The following is a 22,662-nucleotide window of genomic DNA, read 5'->3' as shown; positions in this document are numbered from 1 at the left end:
ATAGTTCTTGGAAAACTTCAGGGTGCTCCTGCTGCTGCATCAGCAGAAGAAGGTAATGCTCCTATTTCGTATTTTTTAAAAAGAAGTCTTTATCATAAGGTTTTATTCCATAAATGTTAGCAGGTTTGAAGCAGTCAGGAAACTAAGGAAGGAAGCAGAGATTGGTATTGTAGGTAAGCAAGAAAGGTGCCCCATCTACACTCTTGTATTAGACAGAGTGGCTAAAGGAGGCAGTGATAATTTTGCAACAATTATCTGTTGTCTAAAGCTCTACGTGGCTTGGGACCACAGTACAGACTAATTGCTGACAATTGCTAACAATTAGTATACAGACTAATTGCTGACAATTAAAACTCATATTCTAAGAAATACATAGCTAAGAAAGTTGTGCACATAAATTAATTGCTACTTAGTAACTATCAGATGACAGATACTTCTAGTTTTTGGCCATTTTTGCAATTATTAGGACAGTCTTCAGTGGTGTATGTTCTGTCTCCCCAAATGATTTTTAAGAAGGGTTTTTTTTTTTTTTTTTTGGCTGTTCTTAAAAACCGTTTCCCATAATTTGAGTTTCACCCACAGAGCTGTATTTCTTTGCTTCTGTGATGTTTTTATTTATCCAGTAGAAGTTGGCAGGTGCTTCCTCTCCAAATGCCTGAAGAAGTAACAATTGTAAGTAATGCTACTTGGGAATTGGCAGGGAATTTGGCTAAGGAAATTATGCCCTTCCTTCATGCCACAATATAGTCTTTGAAAGACAAGCTCTTGTTCTGTTCTCTCTTGCTCTCTTTTTGGAAGAAAAGAACATCAGTGTGTCCTTTTCCTCACCACAGGGAGCAGAAATTGATATAAGCAGCCATGATGTCTTTAGACTTGATATGCTCAATGCCTGACTTTTTGATGTTTTTCTATAGTAGTTATGGACAGGAGGAGACAGTGGAAATATTCACTCTTGATTTGGACTGGCAGCAGGAGTTACTATTGGGCCAAGTATCAGGGGCCAGTTGCCAGCCCTCTTGCCTGGCTTTTTCTACTGCTTGCCCGTTCATGCCCAATCTGAGCACGTGACAGTGGCAAGAGCTTCAGGCCACATTTGCTCAGTGTTGTGCTTCTTCATGGTGGTACACAGGGGGCCTAGCAGAAGGAACGGTTGAATTAGCAAAGAGGAGGCAGCCCATTGAGACATCATGGTACAAGTACCCCATAAAACCTTGAGCCCACACTGTTCCATATCTATATCATCTATATCTATATATGAATGGCACTGACCAATATTTGAGGCATGCCTAACTAGATTTTTCAATATTATCTATTATATGGGATCCAGTTTACTAGTACAGGATCCAGCCCTACATTTGAAAATAGTGCAGAAACAATATGTTGTTGTTTAATACATACTTAGGACTGAGGCTTGCTAGTGCATGATAAGCTTGTAGGAATTGTAAATGGAGAACTTGGAGCTAGACACATAAATGAATCATTTTCACTATTTTAAAACACAGGAATTACTCACACATGATTACTGACAGTGCCAGAAACAAAAATAAAACAGATTTCAGGTTCAGGCAAATATTATCCAGTATGAAATGTACCATTCTTGGCTTGACTCTCTGGATGGCAAATATGCTTTCCCCTCGTCTGGAAAAAGCTGTAATGACTAACTAAGTGTTAAGCAGTGGGAAAGTATACTGGAACCAGCAGTTGCAGAATTCCATATGTTCTTTGCCTAAATGCACATTATGAACCGAACTCTTAAATGTTCAATTTGGAATATTTTCTTGATTGCACAGGAACATCTGCAAGATATATTTGTGTTTGGCATGGTGAGGTTCTTGGTTTTCTTGCTAGAGGTGATCTGATCTCCACTCTTAAGTCTATTCTTAAGTGAGCTACAGCAGTAAAATATAATTAGGCACAAAGCCAGCAAGCCTAAGGAAAGCAGTATTAAAGCATAGCATTTTATCATCTAGGCAACATAGGATGCAGTAAGCATGGGCACTCCTTTCTGGTCTTTGAAGTGCTATTCTGCAGCCCATCTTAACTTGCATTTCAACTCTGACTAGCCTTGCCAGCACACCAATGTTGGAGGATGATGGGAGTTGTAAGCCCTGGCAATGCCCGAGTTGGCACAGTCCAAGGCATAGACCTTCTATGTCTATCTGTTCACACGTTTTCTTTGAAGTATGTAAGAGTACGGGTTCTTGGATTAGCTTCCATTCAATGTTAGAATGTGAGAGTACACACTGTAGTTTCATGTACTTTTGTATAACAAATAGGTAGACCTAGGAATCTACTGCAGTCACAGACATTTGATTCATCTAATCAATTTTTGGCCCACATAAACAGGCTCATGCCTTCTTATTCATTTATGCTATCCGTGATAGTGTGGTGAACATGAGTGTGAAGTGGGTTTTTTATGGAAGCAGTTAAAATTATTTTCATGAGAAAGCAGATGGAATAGCAGATGCTGCTGCCAGCTAGTCTTATGTCTCTGTTGTCTCTTTTGTACACCTGCTAAGGGAGCCATGAACCCCACCTCAAAAGAAACAGAGCAAATGCAATGTAGATATAAAGACTATATGGGTATGAAAATTGTTAGTACATTTAGGACAGTAACTTGGATAATCACAGTCTTCTACTCAATGGTAACATGTATTGCATATTTATTTCAACTGAGTATTTATTAAATGTACACCTGTACAGCAGCATATGCAAAGTTTATCAATAATGTGTGTTTTTTTCTGTCCTCTTTTCTTGTGAAAATTGACTATCCTAAGAGTTGGCTTGTTTATCCATACAATTGTAATCTTTACGGATGCTTGGATGCACTCTAGGAGTGCACAGTTGATGAGTTGGGGGTACACCCCTGAGCCTTTTCATATCCCAAGTGAGTGCCCTGATCCCACCCTTACTGTGAGTGCCCTGATCCCACCCTGTTCCTCTATCATGTTCTTACTATTAGATTAAATTTATACCCTGCCTTTCTTCTTCTTGGAAGAAACTCAGGGCTGAAAGGGACATGTTGTAGAGGAAGTCATTATTGCTGCAGCTGAATGTGTTGCAGAAACATGCTCTAGACCAGTAATGGCAAACCTTTTAGAGTCTAAGTGCCCAAACTGCAACCCAAAACCCACTTATTTATTGCAAAGTGCCAACACTGCAATAAAAAACAACTCACAGCCAGTCCAAGCAAATACACACACACACACGTACATATACATACATACATACACACATATCCTTGACAGTGCACTGACCGGCCATGCGAAAGCTCGGACGAGTTACAGCTAATGAGTCACAGCTTGTGATGTCATCGCCTGGTGCTGCTACTCCTTTCTGAGAATGCACACGGCCCCTGTGTGCACTGTTATCTGATGTTCGGCTACTGGGGCGCTGCTGGGGCGACTTGGCTCGCATGCCGACAGAGAGGGCTCTGTGTGCCCACTGCAGCATGCGTGCCATAGGTTCGCCACCACAGCTCTAGACAAACTTCCATGGAATCCATGGGATAAAACAAGAGATATCTGGAATAGACTCTGGGCATGAGAAGTACAGTTTCTAGCTTTTGATTAAAAAGAGACCTGTTGCGTGGCATAAGTTATGGTAAAGCAGGTATTGGAGCCTGGTGGTTACAGGTCAGTTCAAGATAGACAGGGCCTCACAGACTCAGATACGGAGGATGAAGAATAGGAAGGAAAATAATCTTCGGCCTTAAGCAATAAAATACCATGTACTGAACCTGAGGCAAAATTCCAGGTAAACTGTATGATGGTACTATCAAGGTAGAAAATGGGAGAAAATGAGGAAAAAAAGCAGAGATGTATTTTCAAAAGTAGAATGGGTGGATGTGGAAGTGATGACTCAGCCGGTGCGTGGAAATGAAGTGGAATGTAATGCACAAAAGGAAAAGAAGGTTAGTGTGCATGGCAATTAGGTCCAAAAAAGGAACGATTAAATATGGAGTCTAAGGAGGCAAAGTACAATTGTTTAGACTGATAAACTAAAAATCAGCCACATCTCCCTAATTATAACTGTAGTATTTTGTTTCAGCCAGCAAACACTACTATTGCAGTGAGGACTTGTTATTGTTGGGTACTATGAAGTCCAGTTCATAAAAAGGACTTTAGGAATATCAATTTCAGTAGATTTTGAGCAAACAGGAGCAGCTGGGTTTCCCAGAGTTCCAAGGTACGCTAGGGATGGGTGCAATCAGTCAAGCTTACTCGTATGTTGCTCTAGGAAGTGAACAGCTTGGAGAACTTTGGCAACCGGGTGCTGTACACATGTAATGACTACATAAGTAAGTAGCAGATCGTGCCTAAGCCTTTGATATGGCTTTTGGATCCTTTTAGATGGGCTATTCCTACCTGTTTTTGAGTGTGTCTTCCTCCTTTATCTGGTACTATTCTGTTACTGCAGCCTTTGGCTGTGATGACAGATGAGCGAAAGAATCCTCAGAATCATTCTACATCATAAACAAAACTTTCAGAACTGTAAGTATGCTGAAAATGTTTGAATAAGATGTTGAAACATGGGTTTTACTTGTTCTGGATACTGCTCCAAGAGAAGGTTGGATAGTCAGCACTAGCCAGATGGTGTCCGGTGTGGGGTACTCATGGATGCTCTTTTGGCAATGATGTAATTGAGTGTTGAGAGTGGAGGGATTATGTTTGTTGTCCTTTTCTGCACTTTAAGCAGTGATATGTCCCTAGAGAAAAACCTTCAGTCATCATTGCAAGTCATAAGTAGGTGCTGTAAGATTTGAGAAGTAGGTCATTTTTAGTAGGTCCTGCTTCGCATATATCCACCATTAAAGTAAAAGAAAAGTCAGTATGTATTAAAACCTCAGGGCATCACTGGCTGATGCTGATATTGCCAAGATGTGTAGTCTGACATGTCCCTGGGTAAGTATTTGCATGACTGAATTTTATGAGGAGAAGCTGATAATCATATGGATTCTCATTCATATTTTAATAGAGTTTAATAGAACTCCTGTAAAACAAATGCCTGCAGTCCTTTGTGCCTATAGTCTATACAAAAAACAAACTAATGTTGCACGAAGGTTTATTTAAAGAGAAAATTGTCTAAAGAAGGTGCTGTATTGTAGAAAAGTAAATGCCATCAAGATGCTCCTATCAAATATACCAAATGTATTTGTGATGCTTATTTACTAGTGTATCTGGCAAGTATATCCAGCTTTTAAAATATACATTTCAAAGAATCATTTTAGCATTTGTCACTTGTACTAAAATGTATGTGAGTTGGCTGGGTTGGTATGACCTTGGGCTGCTTATAACTATGAGAGATGTCCTTGAATAACATAGAGGTCCTTGAATAATATATAATGTTTAGGAAAGTAAAAGAAATGGGTGTATTATAAAGATATTACAATGGATGTATTACAAAGGTACAACTCTAAAGTGAAAGTAAAATATATTTATTTCAATTTATGTAATTCCCTTTTTGCTTACTGACCACATTTTTCAGTCCTGAAAATATAGATTCCTTGATTTAATTTTGTTATTCTGTCTGCTTGTAAACTGAGGAAAATATCATGATTGGTGCATAATTTCACTGTCTTACTGGCATAAGGCTTTGCATAGTAGCAAGAAGACTTATTAAAAGTAAAGAACCACCCAATTTGTACTTAAATGAACACCTCCAAAGCACTGGCTAGAATTTTAGAACACAGAATGTCAAATATGGAATTTTAAAACTTAGGGGAGCTTTATAAACATAGTTCATGAATTGGAATACTCGATTGAGTCAAGTTCCAAAATTTTTAAACTTCCTTTGAATCATAGTTATCTCAAAATTTATCTTGAGGTTATTTTTATACAATTATAAATTAATTCCAATGATTTCTAGCAATTGGACACGTTATATTAGGCTCATTTGTAAAATCAACATAAACAGATTGCTGCAGAAATACCTTTTAGAGAATAAACTTGAATGAACATAATAGCATTACTTTTATTCCTATAAATTTTATTTATTCATTCATATATTTATAGCTTGCTTTTTTCCCAAAGGTACTCAAGGCAACTTACATAATTCCCTCTTTCTCTCAATCTTATCCTCACAACAACAACCTTGTGAGGTAGGTTGTGCTGAAAGTCTGCGGCTGGCCCAGAGTCAACCAGTGAGACCCACGACTGAGTGGGAACTAGAACCCAGATTACCTGAATCTTAGTCCCACACTCTTAAGCACTACACCACACTGGCCTTCCCCAGCTTATAGTAAATATGTTCAATCAACATCTTAGTGTAGGTTTGGCAATTATTGTTAGCTCCTGTTATCTACATCTGGAGAATCGGACTATCAATGGCTGCTAGTTATTGTGTCTACGTACTGGAGACAATATGCCTCTGTACACCAGTTGCCGCGGAACGCAAATGGTGCTGTTGCACCCATGTCTGATTTTTGGACTTCCATAGTTATCCGTTTGTCCACTATGTGAATATAATGCTGGACTAGATAGACATAGCCCAATCCTGTATGACTTCTTGTATTCTTCTCTCTCCACTTGTTTCTCTTAGGACATTTTGTTTGTACTAAATTCTTATCTATCCTTTTCTGGTGTTCCATATGTAATGACTTATATCTGCATTATTGCTTACATCAGGAATAATGTTCTAATATCAGGTTGGTGAACTGGTGGCCTTAGCATGATTTTGTCCACTCTTCAAAATCTGGCCCAAGCAGTGTAGTTACCGCTGCATTATGGGGTGTGAAACAGTTTCCCAATCAATTGCACTGACATTGGGATTGTCTATCTTATTTTTTTAATTCTCTGGATGCATTAAAGAGCTGTATTAATATAGTACCTAGAAGCAAAAATGACAAAACTGAGGCTGTCATACTTTGGGTACATCATGAGAAGGCAAGGTTCCCTGGAGAAGATAATTCTGCTAGGGAAAGGTGAAGGCAGCAGACGAAAAGGAAAACCAAACAAGTGATGGATGGACTCCATAAAGGAAGCCACAGCATTGAATTTTCAAGGGCAGAGCAGGCCTCCATAGACATTCTGGAGGACTTTCATTCAAAGAATTTCCATAAATCAGAGACAACTTGACAGCAAACATAAACAACGTTAAGAAAGCCCTTCTCTCATCTGCTACATCAGCACAGTATGTAGTGATACCACCAATCTGGATGAAACATGGGTAAATTTCTATTCCACTCATGTCTGCCTTGTGGTTTTCCCACTGGTAGGAAGTTCTATGGAAAAAGTAGTGAACTAGATGGAACCTTAGTCAGCATTATTATGGTTCATTTTATGCCTCTTGTTGATGATGATTAGAAGAAAGAGGTAAGGCTTTTTAAATCTCCTGTACCTAAGAATGTAAGAACTGGGCTAGATCAGACCAAAGGCCTATGTTCTATTAGCAGGACATCAAGGTAATAACAGCCTTCTGCCACTGATACTGGAGGTAAAACACAGTAGCTAATTACTTGGGGCTTAGCAAGTCATGTCAAGGGATGGCCTGGCCTGCGCAGCCTGACCTGAATAAGTCTTGCTCCTGAGGCTAAGGAGCATAGTACTGATTTCTGTAAAACAAGCAAGTAAATAGCTTCTAATCTTAAATACTTCTTTTCTTCACTATCCACTTAAAACAACCTCATTAATTAATTCCCCTCCAAACATCAACCATATTGATTATAAGCTGAAATATTGAAAATACTTGTTATCTCAGGATATTGATGTAAGGAAAGCTGCTTTCTTGTGCCCTTCCCATTTTAAACAGCTACTGAGGCTACAGATATTTGAGAGCAAGTTCCACTGAACTCAGGTTTACTTCTGTATAGGCATCTATAGAATTGTGCTATAGGTCAGTTGCAATAAACATAACAAGGGGGCAAGGGCCATCTCTAATAGTTCACAGCTTTACTAATGGCATAAGATTTTTCAGACTAGAATTCAATGCATGAAATGCATGAAATGTTGTCCACAATTGGTATTTTATGCACATGCACATACCCATCGTTCAATCTATATACAGGTATATAGAAGGTGAAGTGTAAACAGGAGGTCAGATAAGAAATACTGTTTGTAACAATTCAATTAAAGCTTAAATGTCAGCAAAATAAGCAGTGACCCTTCACAGTAGCTGTTATTGGTAACAACCTAGTGATCCTAGCAAGGCAGAAAGAATAATTCTATAGCTTCTCAGATGTTGTCTGACAGACTATACAACAGTTCAGATTCCAAGGTCAAATGCAATATTTGAATCTCTGAGCTTGAAATTGGACCAGTTCTTTCACTGCAGGAACTGTGATGGGTTGTGCTCGGAGATCAGGTGAACAACCTTGGAGAGGGGTTAAAGGAAGCATTTTGGCTGGCAGGAGGGGAAATAGGCTGACCAGCTGGGAGACACGTTATCTTAAATTTACTGTACCCTCCTTCCCTGTCCCTATGAAACTCCCTAGCTAGATGGCCGAAAATGGCTGTCTAGCAAAAATGCCAAACAGCATAGTAGGAAAGTGGTGATCGCCTCCAATGCTTCTGCTCTTCTGCCATGAATAAACATGAGCCTCTGAATTCAGGTGGTTATGCTCATCTCCATAGCCCTAAATTAATTAACACACATAGTGGGTAAGGAGACCATTATCTCAATTCATGCATAAATGGACAGAATCAAACCAGTAAGTTCTAATTTGTAGTTCCACTGAAGCATTCTTTGAAACATCTTTGGGAGAATAACAAAAGCTTATTTAAAGCTCAGGAAGTTGTATTAAGACCCTGTTGTTTATTTTTGAAAACTTTATTTGTGGGCATTGCAAATCTAATTCCTGTTACAGATAAAATGAATAATTTTCACTGATGAAAATTAATGCCTAAATGGTTATCCAGTGGGAGCCACAGGTCTTGAATCCATGAAGTTACCTAATAGATTATCTTTCTATGCTATGGATACAAATGAGACATGTCTACACTTTAAGAATCAATGCTACATTTTTATTATATGTAATCTATATTCCTGTGAGGACAGAAACATCCTTCAGAGGCAAGACATGCTTACTCTGATTATCAAGTTTTGGAAGTGCTGTAATTAAATTCATGAATATTGGGCATTGGCTACAGACCTGAATAATTGTTAATAAACCATGCAGCTGTTATTCTTTGTTAAGAAATATATTGCTATTTCAACACATAGAGACTACTCAACTTAATTGATTCCGGGGTGGGGAGGACACTGAAAGGATACTTGTCCCTTCCTCCTCTGACCATTATGGATTCACCAACAATTTCATCAGGGTTCTCTCCTCACAGCCTGAGGGTTCTCTGCTCACTTGATTGGCCACCCCTGAAGGCTTCCTGTTGGAAATAGGCTTTTATGTTTAGTAACACAAGATGAGATAGATTAATGCAATGCCTTGGTTCTTCTAAATTTCTCTACTGATGTCAAACTGGTAGAGTTTATCAATCCCACAACATTTCTAGTCCCCTCAGACTTGGGATTTTGGGGACGGTAATGGCAATACAATCAGAATTTCTTAAGTACGTGTCATAAACACTAAAGATAAGCTAATGAATTCTTCTCTTATGCAGCATTGTATTAGATGTGCACTGATTAGACACACAACGGCACTGTGGATTGGATACAAATGCCAAAAAGTTATAAGGAGAGAACAGATGACATGCAGTCTGTTGAATGGTCTCCAGTAGAATTTACATTTTGTAATCACTGAATTGGATTTTTAATCACAGTTGGATGGTGAAATTATTTCTATTAATATGTGAAAGCATCAGAAAGAAGCAACTTTATAGACCTCACAGAAGGACTTCAGAACACCTTTAGGGAAATAGAAGTTTCATGGCATGATATTGTCTAACAGTTTTACAGAGGAAATGAATTGCTTATGAGTGCTAAATAAACATACCAAATTACTTATTTTAACTGTCATAATCTCCCACATTTGTAATTGTGTTTAAGGCCATTGGAGACAATAATGCATTGAACCATCCATACTCCCTTCAGCACAAGTAAAGCAATTAAATTTCTGTGGATTCTAATTTGTAATGCACTGTGACAATACTTATGGCAAACAGGAAATGGAGAAAAGTAATTATACCGGAGGCATTGCAATCATGGAAAGCTATGTATATTTGTGTAATAAAAATAATCATCCAATGCAACTGACAAATTCAGTTGGTCAATTCCTGTAAGCATGTAACAAGACCAGTATGGTGTATTGGTTAGAATCATAGTCTGCAACTTGGGAGATCTGACTTCTAGTTCCCACTCAGCTATAAACTGCACTGGCTAATTTGGGCCAAGCATGACTTTCAGCCTAACCAACCTCTCAGGGTTCTTGTAATGATAAAATGGAAAAGAAGTGGAAACCAACTTAGGTTGCCACCAGAAAAAGAGGCAGGGTATAAATGCAGTGCTATAATTATTATAAGCATGAAGATAAAATTGAAATCAGATTATACCTAGAAGCAGCTGGGCAGGAGTGAAGGCAGAGCAGGACATGGTAGTTTATGTGATGATTTGTATGAATATGATAAATAAAAACTATCCACAAATAGTTTCTACATATGCAAGTATGCAGATGTGCAGCAGAAAAATGAAGAATTGAGGCTGAGAGAAGTAAATTGGTCTGTTTGAGCCCTTACCATTTATGAGGCAATATCCAATGTGGTTCTGTGCCTTAGTCCCATGGAGTCTATTCTGTATGCACCACCCAGTGCAATGGAATATATAGCAGTAGCTGCTTACAAAACCAAATCAAAAGGAGCACAGTACCCCCTTGGATACTGCCCTTTATATCCTGACTTGCTGTCTGGAACCCTAATTAGGAACACTTTTCCTAGAGGATGAGGATATATTGCAATGCATTTTTACAGGTCCCACTTGTTAGTATATAAAAGAGAAAGGGTAAACATCCGTTGTCATATATGGAAGTCATGTGCATTATACAGTAATGCTAATTCTAATACTAGCAATAATAACAGTGTCTTCTAACCATATATTTCATGCAACCAAAAAAGGGGAGGAAGACTTAAAAACAAAGAAGTTGATTCTTGAGTGTCTAATTTATTTTTTCTTCCCAATGGGTTTTTGAAATGCAGTGCTCTCTCTTTAAACACACACACACTCTTATGTAAACATTGCATTACTTACATTTAAACCATTTAAAAATTAAAAAGATTACAACAACTTTCTGTAATACAGCCATAAAATTGCAGGAAATTATCATCTGCTGCTGCTCTGCATGGAGGTTGTACAAATAGACCTCAGCCATGTTGCTCCTTTGCTTGGAACTGGAAACATAATTTAGTCCTTTTAGTGCAGTTTAGCAATGATTCTGTTTTCACAACTAGACTTGTCATTTTGAAATATGAAGATTCATCCGCTGCATCTGCTGCTCCATGTACAGTATGATTTGATTCAGTATGTGAACATTACACAACATAAACAGCTCTACTTGCTTTAATGGGATGGTATTGCTCTAATGAGCATTTTGGAAGATGAGGTTGCAATCTATTGGGAACCTGAAATGGCTGCTCCTTTGCATATTGCACCTATCTGTTGGAAAGTTGAAGGTAAGCATGCACAAAACCAATTTGGCTTGAAAAACACCAATATATTTGTTAGGCATTTCTTCTATAACTGTGTTAAGCTTGACTATTTTGGCAAAGTCATCAACAACTGTAATCTTATCATACAAAAATGAGGAAGATATCCAATGACTTATGTCATCTTACGCATTCAGAACCAGCAAGAGAGAGATAATATTGATCAACATTTGAAAGTGCTTTATAAGTCAAGGGGAGCATCTTGAATTTAATATCCATCTGATTGGCAAACTGTGTGTATGTAAGCCACACTTGGTATGGTTTTGTCTTGTTGGATAAAATTCAGCAACAATTGTATATTTGATACATTTCTGTCTGTGTAAATGGATGACTTAGAGGACTTAAAAATAGACTAGAGTGAAGATTTGAATGAGGATATTTTGTCTGGCTATGAAATGGAACTGGGAAAAATAATGGAAAATTTATGAAAAATGTCTTTCTGAAACATATTTGATATAGAAAAAGTGATTAAACATTAAAGTCTGGCTTACAGTGAATATCCCATTTCCATCCCAGTACTCTTACTAGCAGTGTGTACCTCTCTAGTCAGCATCTACCATAGATTTCCTACTTTTCCTTGAAAGTAATGGAATTATCTAGGACTGCTTGTGTATATCAAAAAGGTACTGGGAGAAGAGGCAGCTCTGTGTGATTTCTGCTGCATTTCAATTTGTGATGATATTGCCGCTGTCTTATTTCTTTACGATTTTTAAGTAATGCAGTAACAACTGTTCCTGGGTAGACTGCAGTTAAAGGAGTACAAACAGCACAGGAATAGATAAAAAGGTATCAAAGAACAGCCATAGAAATCCAACAATATAAAACACCTGATATAGTTGATATATTTCTATGTTGTTCTTTGTCAAAAACACTTGTAGAGTGACTTTCATTTACTGAAGGTGAACAGGAAATTCTCCGTTGGGTTACAAAACAAAAAGACACAACACACAAGGAAAAAGGAATGAGAGTGAAGAAGGAAGGGCATTGCAGTTGAGGGAGAAACTTTCATGAGGGCTGGTGCAGTGGCTTTCTGACTTAAATTGATCTAGGATCTATTTGTCTTCCTGTCAGTCCAGGGTATTCACAAAACTCTTCATGTTTCAAAAGCAGCAATCTTCTTCCTTTCTGTTTTCTTCACTGTCCCTCTTTCATACTCCTACCTAGTGATCAGAATGTGGATGATCTTGGCCTTTGTCTCCTGTAAAACATCCTTACACTTGCTGATCTTTTTTAGTTCTTTTTGTGGATCTTATGGAAAAAGTCTCTTGTTTTTTCCTTTTATGTTATTCTCTTCTATTCCTTTGCACTAGCCATTGTAATAGTTTTTTCTTTAGGAAAGCTTCAGGAAATAGTTTGTTTCAGGAAAGCTACATTGTTTCAGGAAAGCTACATTCAGGATTGATCCAATTTCTCTTACCTTTTGCTTTTGTTTCTTTCCAGTCCTTAGAAATTGTGAGTGTTTCTTCTCTCATCCAGTCCATCTAGACTTTTTCTTTCTTGGTTGCAAGAATTGTCTTTTAGCATTCTTTCCTCCTAATGTCTCTCGGTTAGTCCACAGTTCTGGTTCATGATCAGTTGAGTTCAGAAATGCAAATCTGTTCTGTTTGTGGACTTTAAATTCCTCAGGAATGTTATTCAAGTTTATTTTGTCACTATGCTTCTGTTAGTGAGGCTTTTCAGTGAGTTCATGGGGAGTACCACAATCTGCTCTTGGCCTTCTTTTGGCAGAAAGAATCCAGATTCTGCATCACTTTTTCCAATTATTTAGTCTATTTGATTTCTGTATTGGCCATCTGGTGATGTCCATGTGTATACAGGCCTTCTCCAAGTTATAAAGGTCAGAATTACGAACAACCTATACATACAAACAATCTGCCATAAAACCTGTTGTTGTTGTTATGTCCTTTGCAACAGTGGTATTCATACTCTTCCTGAGTAGCTGGTTGAACATGCTATCTGAATTGGGTTCCTTGCAAGAGGAAGGTGGGTATAAATGTAGTGTAGTGTAATAATAATAGGAGGAGGAGGAGGAGGAGACTGATCCCCCAGATTTGACCATTCCACCTTGGGTGACCCTGCTAGAAGACTAGCCTAGTGGCAGTCTGGCTTCCTGGAGGCATTGTTCTTGGCTAATCTGATGCCCTTGAACCACCTTGATCTGTTCAGGTGTGCATACAAGAGGGAGACCTGTATATATGTATCAATGTTAAGAAGCCATTTGTGACCATTGCAAGTGTGACCCTCTGTATGAATTTTCAAATAGAGTTCATTGTGGTGTCAGGTGAGACAGAAGATGCATTATCCAGTCGAATGCTGTTTCAGTGTTACTGTACTAAGCTTGGGAAAATTATTATGCAATTGTTGAGAGAATAGATTTGAAATAAAGTTTAATATATGGGAAAACTATTGTAAAAGCTTTTGAATTAATTCAAATATTTTAATGAATGAAGATGACCTTTTAAACTCACCTACTTTTTAACTGGAATCTCAAAACAGTAGATTGACCTGGGGGGGAATAGTAGTTCACACATTGGAAAGACCTTTAAGATTAGTGTCTAAATGGAATTTTAAATTACGAAATTATCTCTGTACTGCTGGGCCCTGAATATATCAGCTTTGAATATTTAATTTAAAATCCAGCCTGTAGTTCTCTGTCTGTCTGAAACATTTGCAGCAGTGTATTTCGCTGTAACAGTGTCAGTGCAATGTGATACTATTGTGACCTTAGGCTGATAGAACAGTTGGCACTCTGTGTGTGTGGGAGGATATGTTGGTGTAAACTTGTACCCCGTTTGAAACAGTGTGTTACTGGTTGATGTACCAAGCCTCTGCATTTTTTTTCTGTGCCAAACAAAGCATGTGATTCATAACAAAGGACAAAATGTAGTGATGCAGTTTGGATGGTTTGAAAAGGGGATTAGATAAATGCATGGAGGTTAAGGTTATCAGTGGCTGCTAGTCCTGCTTACTGCTTATTATTTCCAGTATCAGAGACATTATGTTGCAGAAACCCAATTGGCAGGGTGCTAGCATGCTCACATCCTGCTTCAGCCTTCACACAAGCACCTGGTTGCCTGAAACAAAATACTGGAATAGGTAGGCCTTCTTCAACCTCATCTCAATCTGCCTTAGTTTGACTCAGGAGACTGCTAGCAAAGACATGCAAGCCTTTGTGGGCTAAACTTTCCTTTTGACAAAAAGACATGGGAAATCTAATGTTTTGCAATTACTTACTAAATATATAGTGGCTGATCCAGGTCAATGTGGACAGAAATAGGAAACTGGAAATGCAATCATTTAGTATCCATTGGCTACAAACTGAGTATCCATAGGAAGTGATATGATAGCTGTAATTAAGCATGTTTCAGAGTTCAGCCTTCCTGCCTAAGGTGGATTCTTGTTGCCAGAGTGGTGTTTCTCCTTTTCATTTTCATCCGGTGAGGCTGTGGATATGCCAAACCAGTGCCTGGCCACAACAGGGTACTGGATGGGGGCTCAAAATGGAAGCTTAGTCCAAACAAATGAGGATGCTGCCAGTGGGTGGTGCTTCTGCTGGATGCAGGGTGTTCAACCTGTTCTGGTTGGATTTGCACTCTTCTTGAAGAACAGATTCATAGCAGGGAGTCTTCCTTCAGCCATCTCTGTCACCTGAAGTTCAGGTCACTTCAGGAGCATAGTACTTTCTATCTACTTTGGCTGGTAGCCCACCTACAACACTCTCTGGAAAGGGATAGCCTGCTATCCGTCATCTATGCTCTGGTAATATCTCTATTAGATTGCTGCAAGCACTCAGGAAGAGGGTGCCCTTGATCAGTGTTCAGAAGTTGCAACTTGTGCAAAATGTGGCAGCCAGATTAATAACTGGAGCCAGACGGTCCAAGCATAGGACAGTAATTCTGGTTTACTAGTATTGGCTGTGTATATACTTCTAGGTCTGATTCAAGGTACTGATTTTAACCTATAAAGCCTTAAATAGCTTGGTAGTGCAAGACCTGTTGGAGTACCACTCCTGATCCATGTGCTCAATGTCTGAGCTTATTTTAATGCAGTGGGAGAACATTAACAAATTGCATATGCCCCTTAAATGAAAGAACCATTGTGGGAAACAGAGTCCCCATTCAAGAACTACAGGCCCCAGAGTTCTCTGTGAAGTGGGACTGCTAGATGAAATGTAACATGTATAAATGTGTCAGTCATCTCACAGAGATAAACAAAATCTTGGCTTTCAAAGGGTAAAACTAGATGTGGCTTTAATTATGTTAAACTCCTTCATAGTTGTTTAAATAAATAGCATGGGGTGTGTGTGAAAGAAAATTAGATTGAAACCATGGCATGTGGGGTGGAAGGCTTTAACATGCTCCCTGTTACTTCCCTTTGCCCTGTGAGAAAATTTACAATTACTCCTTTCTTCCCAGGGCTTATGCAGTGGATATGTGGGGTGGAGGCTGGGCTCTATGCTAGTTTCCACTCTATTCACAGTTGCTCATTAATTATCATCAGTCACTCAAGAGGTAATTTCAAGGCTAGTTTGAGCCAAAGTGTTCTACTTTGTAGCGGGTCGTGGTGGACATCTAGAAATTGCAATTTTAGCAAAGCTTTCAAAATATCACATATTAATTCTATTATCATTTTTTAAAAATTTCACATCCATCTAAGAATTAATGTTTATAAAGCATTTGGTTGTTTACATTTTAAACAAGAATGTGTGTGTTATAACAACCCTAAGAGCTACTGAACATGCTATCTGATATACAATCAAAGCTCCTGTGCTGTAGTTGATACTTGCTTTTGAGAAACAATTTACTTAGTAAATGCTGATTTGGCTCCAGTGCACCAAACCCTTTAAAATGATTGAATACTAAAGAATGCTAGTATAGGTTGGTATCAAATGGTGTTATTACATAAATTAAAACTGCTAAGGGAGCTTCACTGAACTGTTGTGCAAGCAGTTGTGCACATGTAACTGTTGCCCAACCCATTGCACAAACATAATGCACCGCTATGCTGGTGCAAACGTAACTTTAGCTGGAGATCTAGTTTCCTGTAGCGTATTATCATTTGTATTAGTAGAATGGTACAGTTAGATAATGCAAACAAGGTAACATGCCAGTATATCGAAAGCATTTTCTTCTCAATTGTTTTTATTAATCATAGCCAATCCTGATTAAGTTAGGTGCACCTAAGCCCCGTCGAAATGAGTGCCTTTAAGCTATTGACTGCAAAGTCTGGTTGTAATTGTCAAGACCTTTTTATTTAACCAGTATTTTAAAGTTAATTAATTTTAAAGGTATATTTATTTATTTATTTAACTCAGTTTAACCATGTTATTTTATACTCAGTCGTGGTGTAGCCAATTTATTTATTTGTTTATGATTGGTGGGGTTTTAATGTTTGTAAAGCATCCAGAGAACCCTCTGGGCTATTGGGGTGATAAATAAGTGCAATCAATCAATCGCTCAGTGAGAATAATGCACACCTGGGTTTCTCTGGACTGCATTGTAAAGCTGCATCCTTAAACACTCCAGGAAGTAAGCCCCCTTGGCAAGGTGGCATCGAGCTTATTCTTAGTAAATGTATGTGGGATTGCCTTGAGAAATGCCCTGTGCTCTGTAACAGGTAATTCTACCTTAAGGATTTCCCATCCTCTGCAAATTACTTTCCAGTCTTAATTCATCCACAGGGTATAACTTGCTTAATATCTTATTCTCCTAACTCAACTGTCATGATGACATTTTATGCATGTGCTTTACAAAAGAAATGGCCATGCTTGATTGTCATTGATGACTCTGTTTGAAATTGAGGACAAAGATGCCACTCTGTCCAATTTAGTCATGTGTTTGTAAATGATAAGCATGTGGTGCCAATTACTGCTTTTCTGTGTGTATTTGTTTGTGAACTAGAGCTTGTCCTGAACTTACTGTACTGATTGAGAAGCACTTGGAGAGATGGTTTCTTTCCTACTTCAGTGGATTAATATTTTCATTAGCTTACCATAGGACAATTCTAAAAGGATGAAAATGTATCTGTTTGTTTTCAAGAACTGTAAATAGGTTACCTATCCATGAAGTCCATGCTCTAATTTATTATTACAGTAATATTCCCGAGTTTTGTCAAGTATTCTTACCCAACCTCAGGCTTTGACTCTGGGCTCCATCTGTGTTGCTACATTTTCTTTTCGTATTAGCACAATGCCTTGCTACCAGCATATGCATGGAAATGTGATTGTAAAGATAGGTCATTGCTCAGTAGATAAGCAAGTGCATTTATACTTTTATTTCTCTTGCCTCTTTCTTGGTTCCCTCTGTTTTTACCTTGGGAACTTTGTCTTTGTTTCTCAGCTTCCTATGCCATTGAGCCTTCAGCTTAAGTGGATCCGGTGGGGTTTAGTTGGAATAAAACTTGCACAACCTTTCTTTAGTTAGAACTACAGGCATACATTAAAAATGCCAATTGGCCACATGGAGCTAAGTACTCAGTGGAGCTTCAAAACAAAATCAGTTTGTCTCTTTTACCCTCCTGTGCAGCAGTGGCAAGAATGTCACTGTGGGGGGAGGCAAGAGAGATGAAAGGGGTTGCTCAGGCTCCCAAAGTAGTCCATCCTTGGTATAAGAGATACAGACTTTGTTCAGCTTTTCTACGGAAAAATTAAATTGGGGAAAACAGATATTGCTCATAGTGAAATGTGCATTTTACTCATTAACTGGCCTTGCCAATCACAATCACTTCTTCATGACTTTGCTGTTTGCATACTGGAATTTTGTTCTTATGAATGCTTTATGAAGCACACAACCATGCACTTTATTCTATTTTTGTTCTTCATACTGGGTATCTTGGGGACACAACTTATTTTGGATATTTTTTTCTTAAAGCAAACTACTTTAGTTATTTCATAGAGCTCTTATTAAAGATAAAGCTTGATCTGATAATATTTGATGAAGATGAAAAGTTGACCCTGCTCCAGTTACATTTCATTTTTCCAAACAGATGCAGTTAAGTGGTGGCTTAGTATGAGTACATTTTTACTATCTTATGAAGTTCTGGTGCTTATAAATAGACAGACAATGCATAATTATAATACTACAGAGACTTCTGTATGTGAGAAGAAATGTAGTCATTTGTGACAGATAATAATTGCTTTCATTTTCAACAGTGTTTCTCACTGTTATTTAGGAAGATGTGATCAGCACAAGAATAAGAGAACACCAAGACTAAGCAGAGAAATTGCAGTTCTTCATTTGTAACATTCTACAGTTGCAGTCTGCTGTATCTGTTCTCTTCAATAAATTCTGTTTTGTGTGACTTCATTTATATTATTACTAGTTATCTCCAAAGTTAACACACCTTCTCGTTTTATGAATTAAAAATCTATTATGAAATCAGTTTTCCAAAAAATAGAAGATTGCAGTGTGCCATTTACACATGCAAATTATCTACTTAAGATCTTATTTACCATTTTATAACACATACTAGATGCCTAAATCAAATGTCACAATCATTATAATTATGAGATATGTGCATTTCTTCATGAATACCTTCAGAATACTTGTGCACACATGAGGGCTAGCCCCATGTGAATGCTTGGCAGGCATGCAGAAGCACTTGGCAGGGTGTGTGAAGCTGTAGTCTGAAGGAGAGGGTGGCGGTGCCACACAGGAGCTCTGTAGCTGGTTATTGACGTTTTCCTGGTTGCAATAGCACTTACAGTGACTTGCCAAAGCATCCTCTTCCCTTTGACCTTTCCATCTTTTCTTGTGTTAAAATCTGGATTGGAATGGATTGAAGTGACACTGTTACCACTTGATGCACACAAGGAACTCAGTGCTGTGAAGGTGCAAAATATTTTTATTGTGACACAAAAGTTGACTCAACAAAGATGTTCATACTGGGTGGTGGGTCACACTGGGGATTCACCCTTCTGAGTTGATACTTGATGGAAATACTTGAGTAAATACTTCAGCAGCCATTGCAATTGCAAGGCTTCTGTTGGGCTTGGCTCATCTAAATCCTGCATTGTTTGCAAAACTGTTGGAGTTGTGTAAAGTTGGATAGGGACCATTGCTGAACAGACATTTTCAAGTCTTGCTCAGTATTCTCCATTGGACTGAGGTCTGGGCTCTGCCTTGGCCATTCTAAGTTATTCAGATTTTTGTTTTAAAACCTCTCCAGTGTTACACTGACTGTGAGTGCAGGGCCATTGTTCCTGTTCCCTATAACTGAAACAGGTTTTCCCATGTGGTTGCCTTGTGTTTTGCTCCCTCCTGACCCATTTTCTAGTCCCTGCTGGAAAAGCATCCCCAAGACATGATGCTTGACTGTGGGGATAGTGCTCTCAGGATAGTGAGCACTGTTGGATTTCTGTTGTGCAGAGTTCCGTTTTGGTCTCATCTGACCAGAGAACTTTTGCCATGTGTTTGCTGCATCTTCCACACGCCTTTTTGCAAACTCTGAATAGTTTTTGATATGGGTTTATTGAAGCAGTGGTTTTCTTCTCTCTGCACTTTCATAAAGCCTGCTTTGTGGAATCACTAGGTGATAGTCATCCTATGGATGGTTTCTTCTGTCTCATCTCTTCAGGGCCTTCAGAATTGCCACCGACTTCTTGGTTGCTTCTCCTTAACTTCTCTGACTAATATTTTCCTTAAGAGGTCACTGGCCTTTGGTGAACAACATTCTCTAGGTAGAGTTTCATTGAAGAGGTATCCTTTCATTTTTGTAATAATGAATTTAAGGGTGCTCCATTCATTCAGAATTTGGAATTTATTTATTTATAAACAACTCTGTTCAATGCTTCTGCAAAGCTTTATCCAAGAGTTGTTTTAATGGCCCGTTTGCTTTCATGATGTTGCTTGTTTGCATGTTTTCCAACAAACTCAGTGACCTTCCAGAAACAGTTATGTAACTTGAGATTAAGTGGCACTGGAATTACACACAGATGGACTCTCATTTCACTACTATGTAACTTATGGAGTTGCACTGGAGTGTATTTAGGCATGTCACTGCAAAGGGGGTGGATAATTATGCAACCAACAAGTGCCTGTCTTTGTTTGCTTAATCATTGCAACACAATAAAAATATTTTTCACCTTCACTGCAGTGAGTGTCTTGTGTATATCATGTAGTATCAATGTCAATAGCAATTACATATACAAGTCACAACATGCTTCTGTAGAAGCATGGCTTAACTTCAGGTCTACTAACATGATTCCAAGGTGCTTCTGTAAGCCTACCATGTTTTGGAAAATAGCTGAATATGGCAGTGATAAATGATGTTGCTGAGCAAGAAGGGCCATGGTGCTGTACGTATTATGCTTTGTTTCTCAGTGCATGTTGTTTACTGGGAGGTATGCTTCCCAGAACCTCTGAGTAAAAATGCATAGAATTACAACTGTGGTGCATAGCTCCACTGCATTAAGTCTTACATCATTAAAAAAGGCATACTCCAATTGCATCATTACAATAACTTTGGAAAAGAATATGTTGCCTTATCGCCACCTGAGTCATTGGTGCAATACAAAATACTTGCAAGTCATAGCTTAATTCCTGGTATGCCTGATAGATCATGGTAGATCTCTCATAGTATATAGGCAGTGGAAGGGGATGGGGTTAGCAGGAAGAAACGGGGGCTTTCCTTTCACGTTTTCAAAAGAAGAGGCTGGAACTATTTAGAAAGCTGCCTGCCAAGCCTGACCATTGCTCCATCTAGGTCAGCATTGCCTGCACTGTGATTTTGGCAGCATCTCTCAGATGAGGGTCTTTCCAGGCCCTTTATGCAGTCGGTAGGGATGGACGCCTTTCTTAAGCTGCATCCCTGAACATTGTGCCTGCTCCTGAGCATCACTGTGCATCCTCTTCCATTTCCATCCGACCCTGCCTTTAGCAAGTTGCTGCATTTTCATTCATCTCTTTGGGTATTTGTAGCTTTGCTGAAAATCGAGCAGTCTTTCTTAACAGTTGAAATAATTGGTGAAATCTAGAATTCTTGTAGTTGTAGAACTAAACTTGGATTTCATATTATTAAGGAATCTGCCTAGGTATACTCTTCCTCTTTGTTTTTTTTTCTTCTCTGGCTTTTTATTTTTAAATACTGTGTATTAGTCATTTTTAAGACTACTTCTTTGATTACTAAGCATATTTACTAAGCCTAAGAAAGCTTTGGCTATTAAATATGTAAACAATAGTTTTATGCAAATATGTTTTTTATTATTGTATAGTTTTATTATTATTAGCCACTGGGGCATTTTCATGCAAGACTCAATACACTTATATGGGAGTAAGTAACCCCAGTCAGGTGTGAAGCAGGGATGGATATTTAAAGATTGCAGAACTGTATCTGTTCAGTGTTTCCCATCCTGTAGCAAGTTTCACACTTAAATAGGTGCATTCTCTTATATATAATGCTGCTGACAGAACCTACATTTAAAGGGAGAGAGATCTTAAAATTATATCAAGATGAGTCTGAAGTGAAATGGAACTGAGGTTGAACTGGGACTGAGACTTCCTTCCAGGTGGTACAAACTTACCTGAATCAGATTGCAAATATATAATGTTAGTTGATCGTTATGGTATATTTCTTAATAAATTCAGAATAAATTTTACCTTAAGCTTAGAATATAAAGGACAATATAATGAATAATGTCAAAGAACCTTTGCTGAATTACCCTTAGCTCCTTTGGGGAATAATAGGTCCATTTAGAAAATTTTGTTTACTGCATTCATTTTAAGAAGTTTAACAAGATCACCAACACTAGAACAGACTTGCTAGTTCTGGCTAAAGATGTATCTAATTTATGTATTTCTATGTGTTTCTTTCTATGTATGTATGTATGTATGTATGATCTTTCCACCCTGTCCATCTGCTCAAAGGCTCCCTGAGTGGTTTACAAAGCAAAATTACAATAATTAATATGAAGTGCATGAGAAAATCACATGAATGAAATTAATAAATGCAAAAAACAATAATACACTATTCCGCCCTCCACCACCACAGCTAAAACAATCCCAGAGGCACAAGTATAAATATATTAACAGAGAAAGATAACAAATATATAAATATTAAAATATTGAGAGAATAAAAA

General features: G+C 38.2%; 1 protein-coding gene across 1 annotated transcript in view; it reads left to right on the top strand.

The window, feature by feature from the left end:
• Positions 1–11,464: 11,464 nt before the first annotated feature.
• The window catches only part of CNTN1 (contactin 1), a 155,702-nt gene continuing 144,504 nt past the window's right edge, over positions 11,465–22,662 (top strand). Inside the window, exon 1 of the mRNA XM_044422922.1 lies at positions 11,465–11,555. Coding sequence (XP_044278857.1) covers positions 11,465–11,555 — 91 coding nt within the window. The remainder of the gene's footprint in view (positions 11,556–22,662) is intronic.

This window comes from Varanus komodoensis, unplaced genomic scaffold, assembly GCF_004798865.1.
Source record: "Varanus komodoensis strain SLA01 unplaced genomic scaffold, ASM479886v1 scaffold13_1, whole genome shotgun sequence".
NCBI classification, from domain to species: domain Eukaryota; kingdom Metazoa; phylum Chordata; class Lepidosauria; order Squamata; family Varanidae; genus Varanus; species Varanus komodoensis.
The sequence above is the reverse complement of the archived record's forward strand: the minus strand, read 5'-3'. Positions and strand labels throughout refer to the sequence as shown.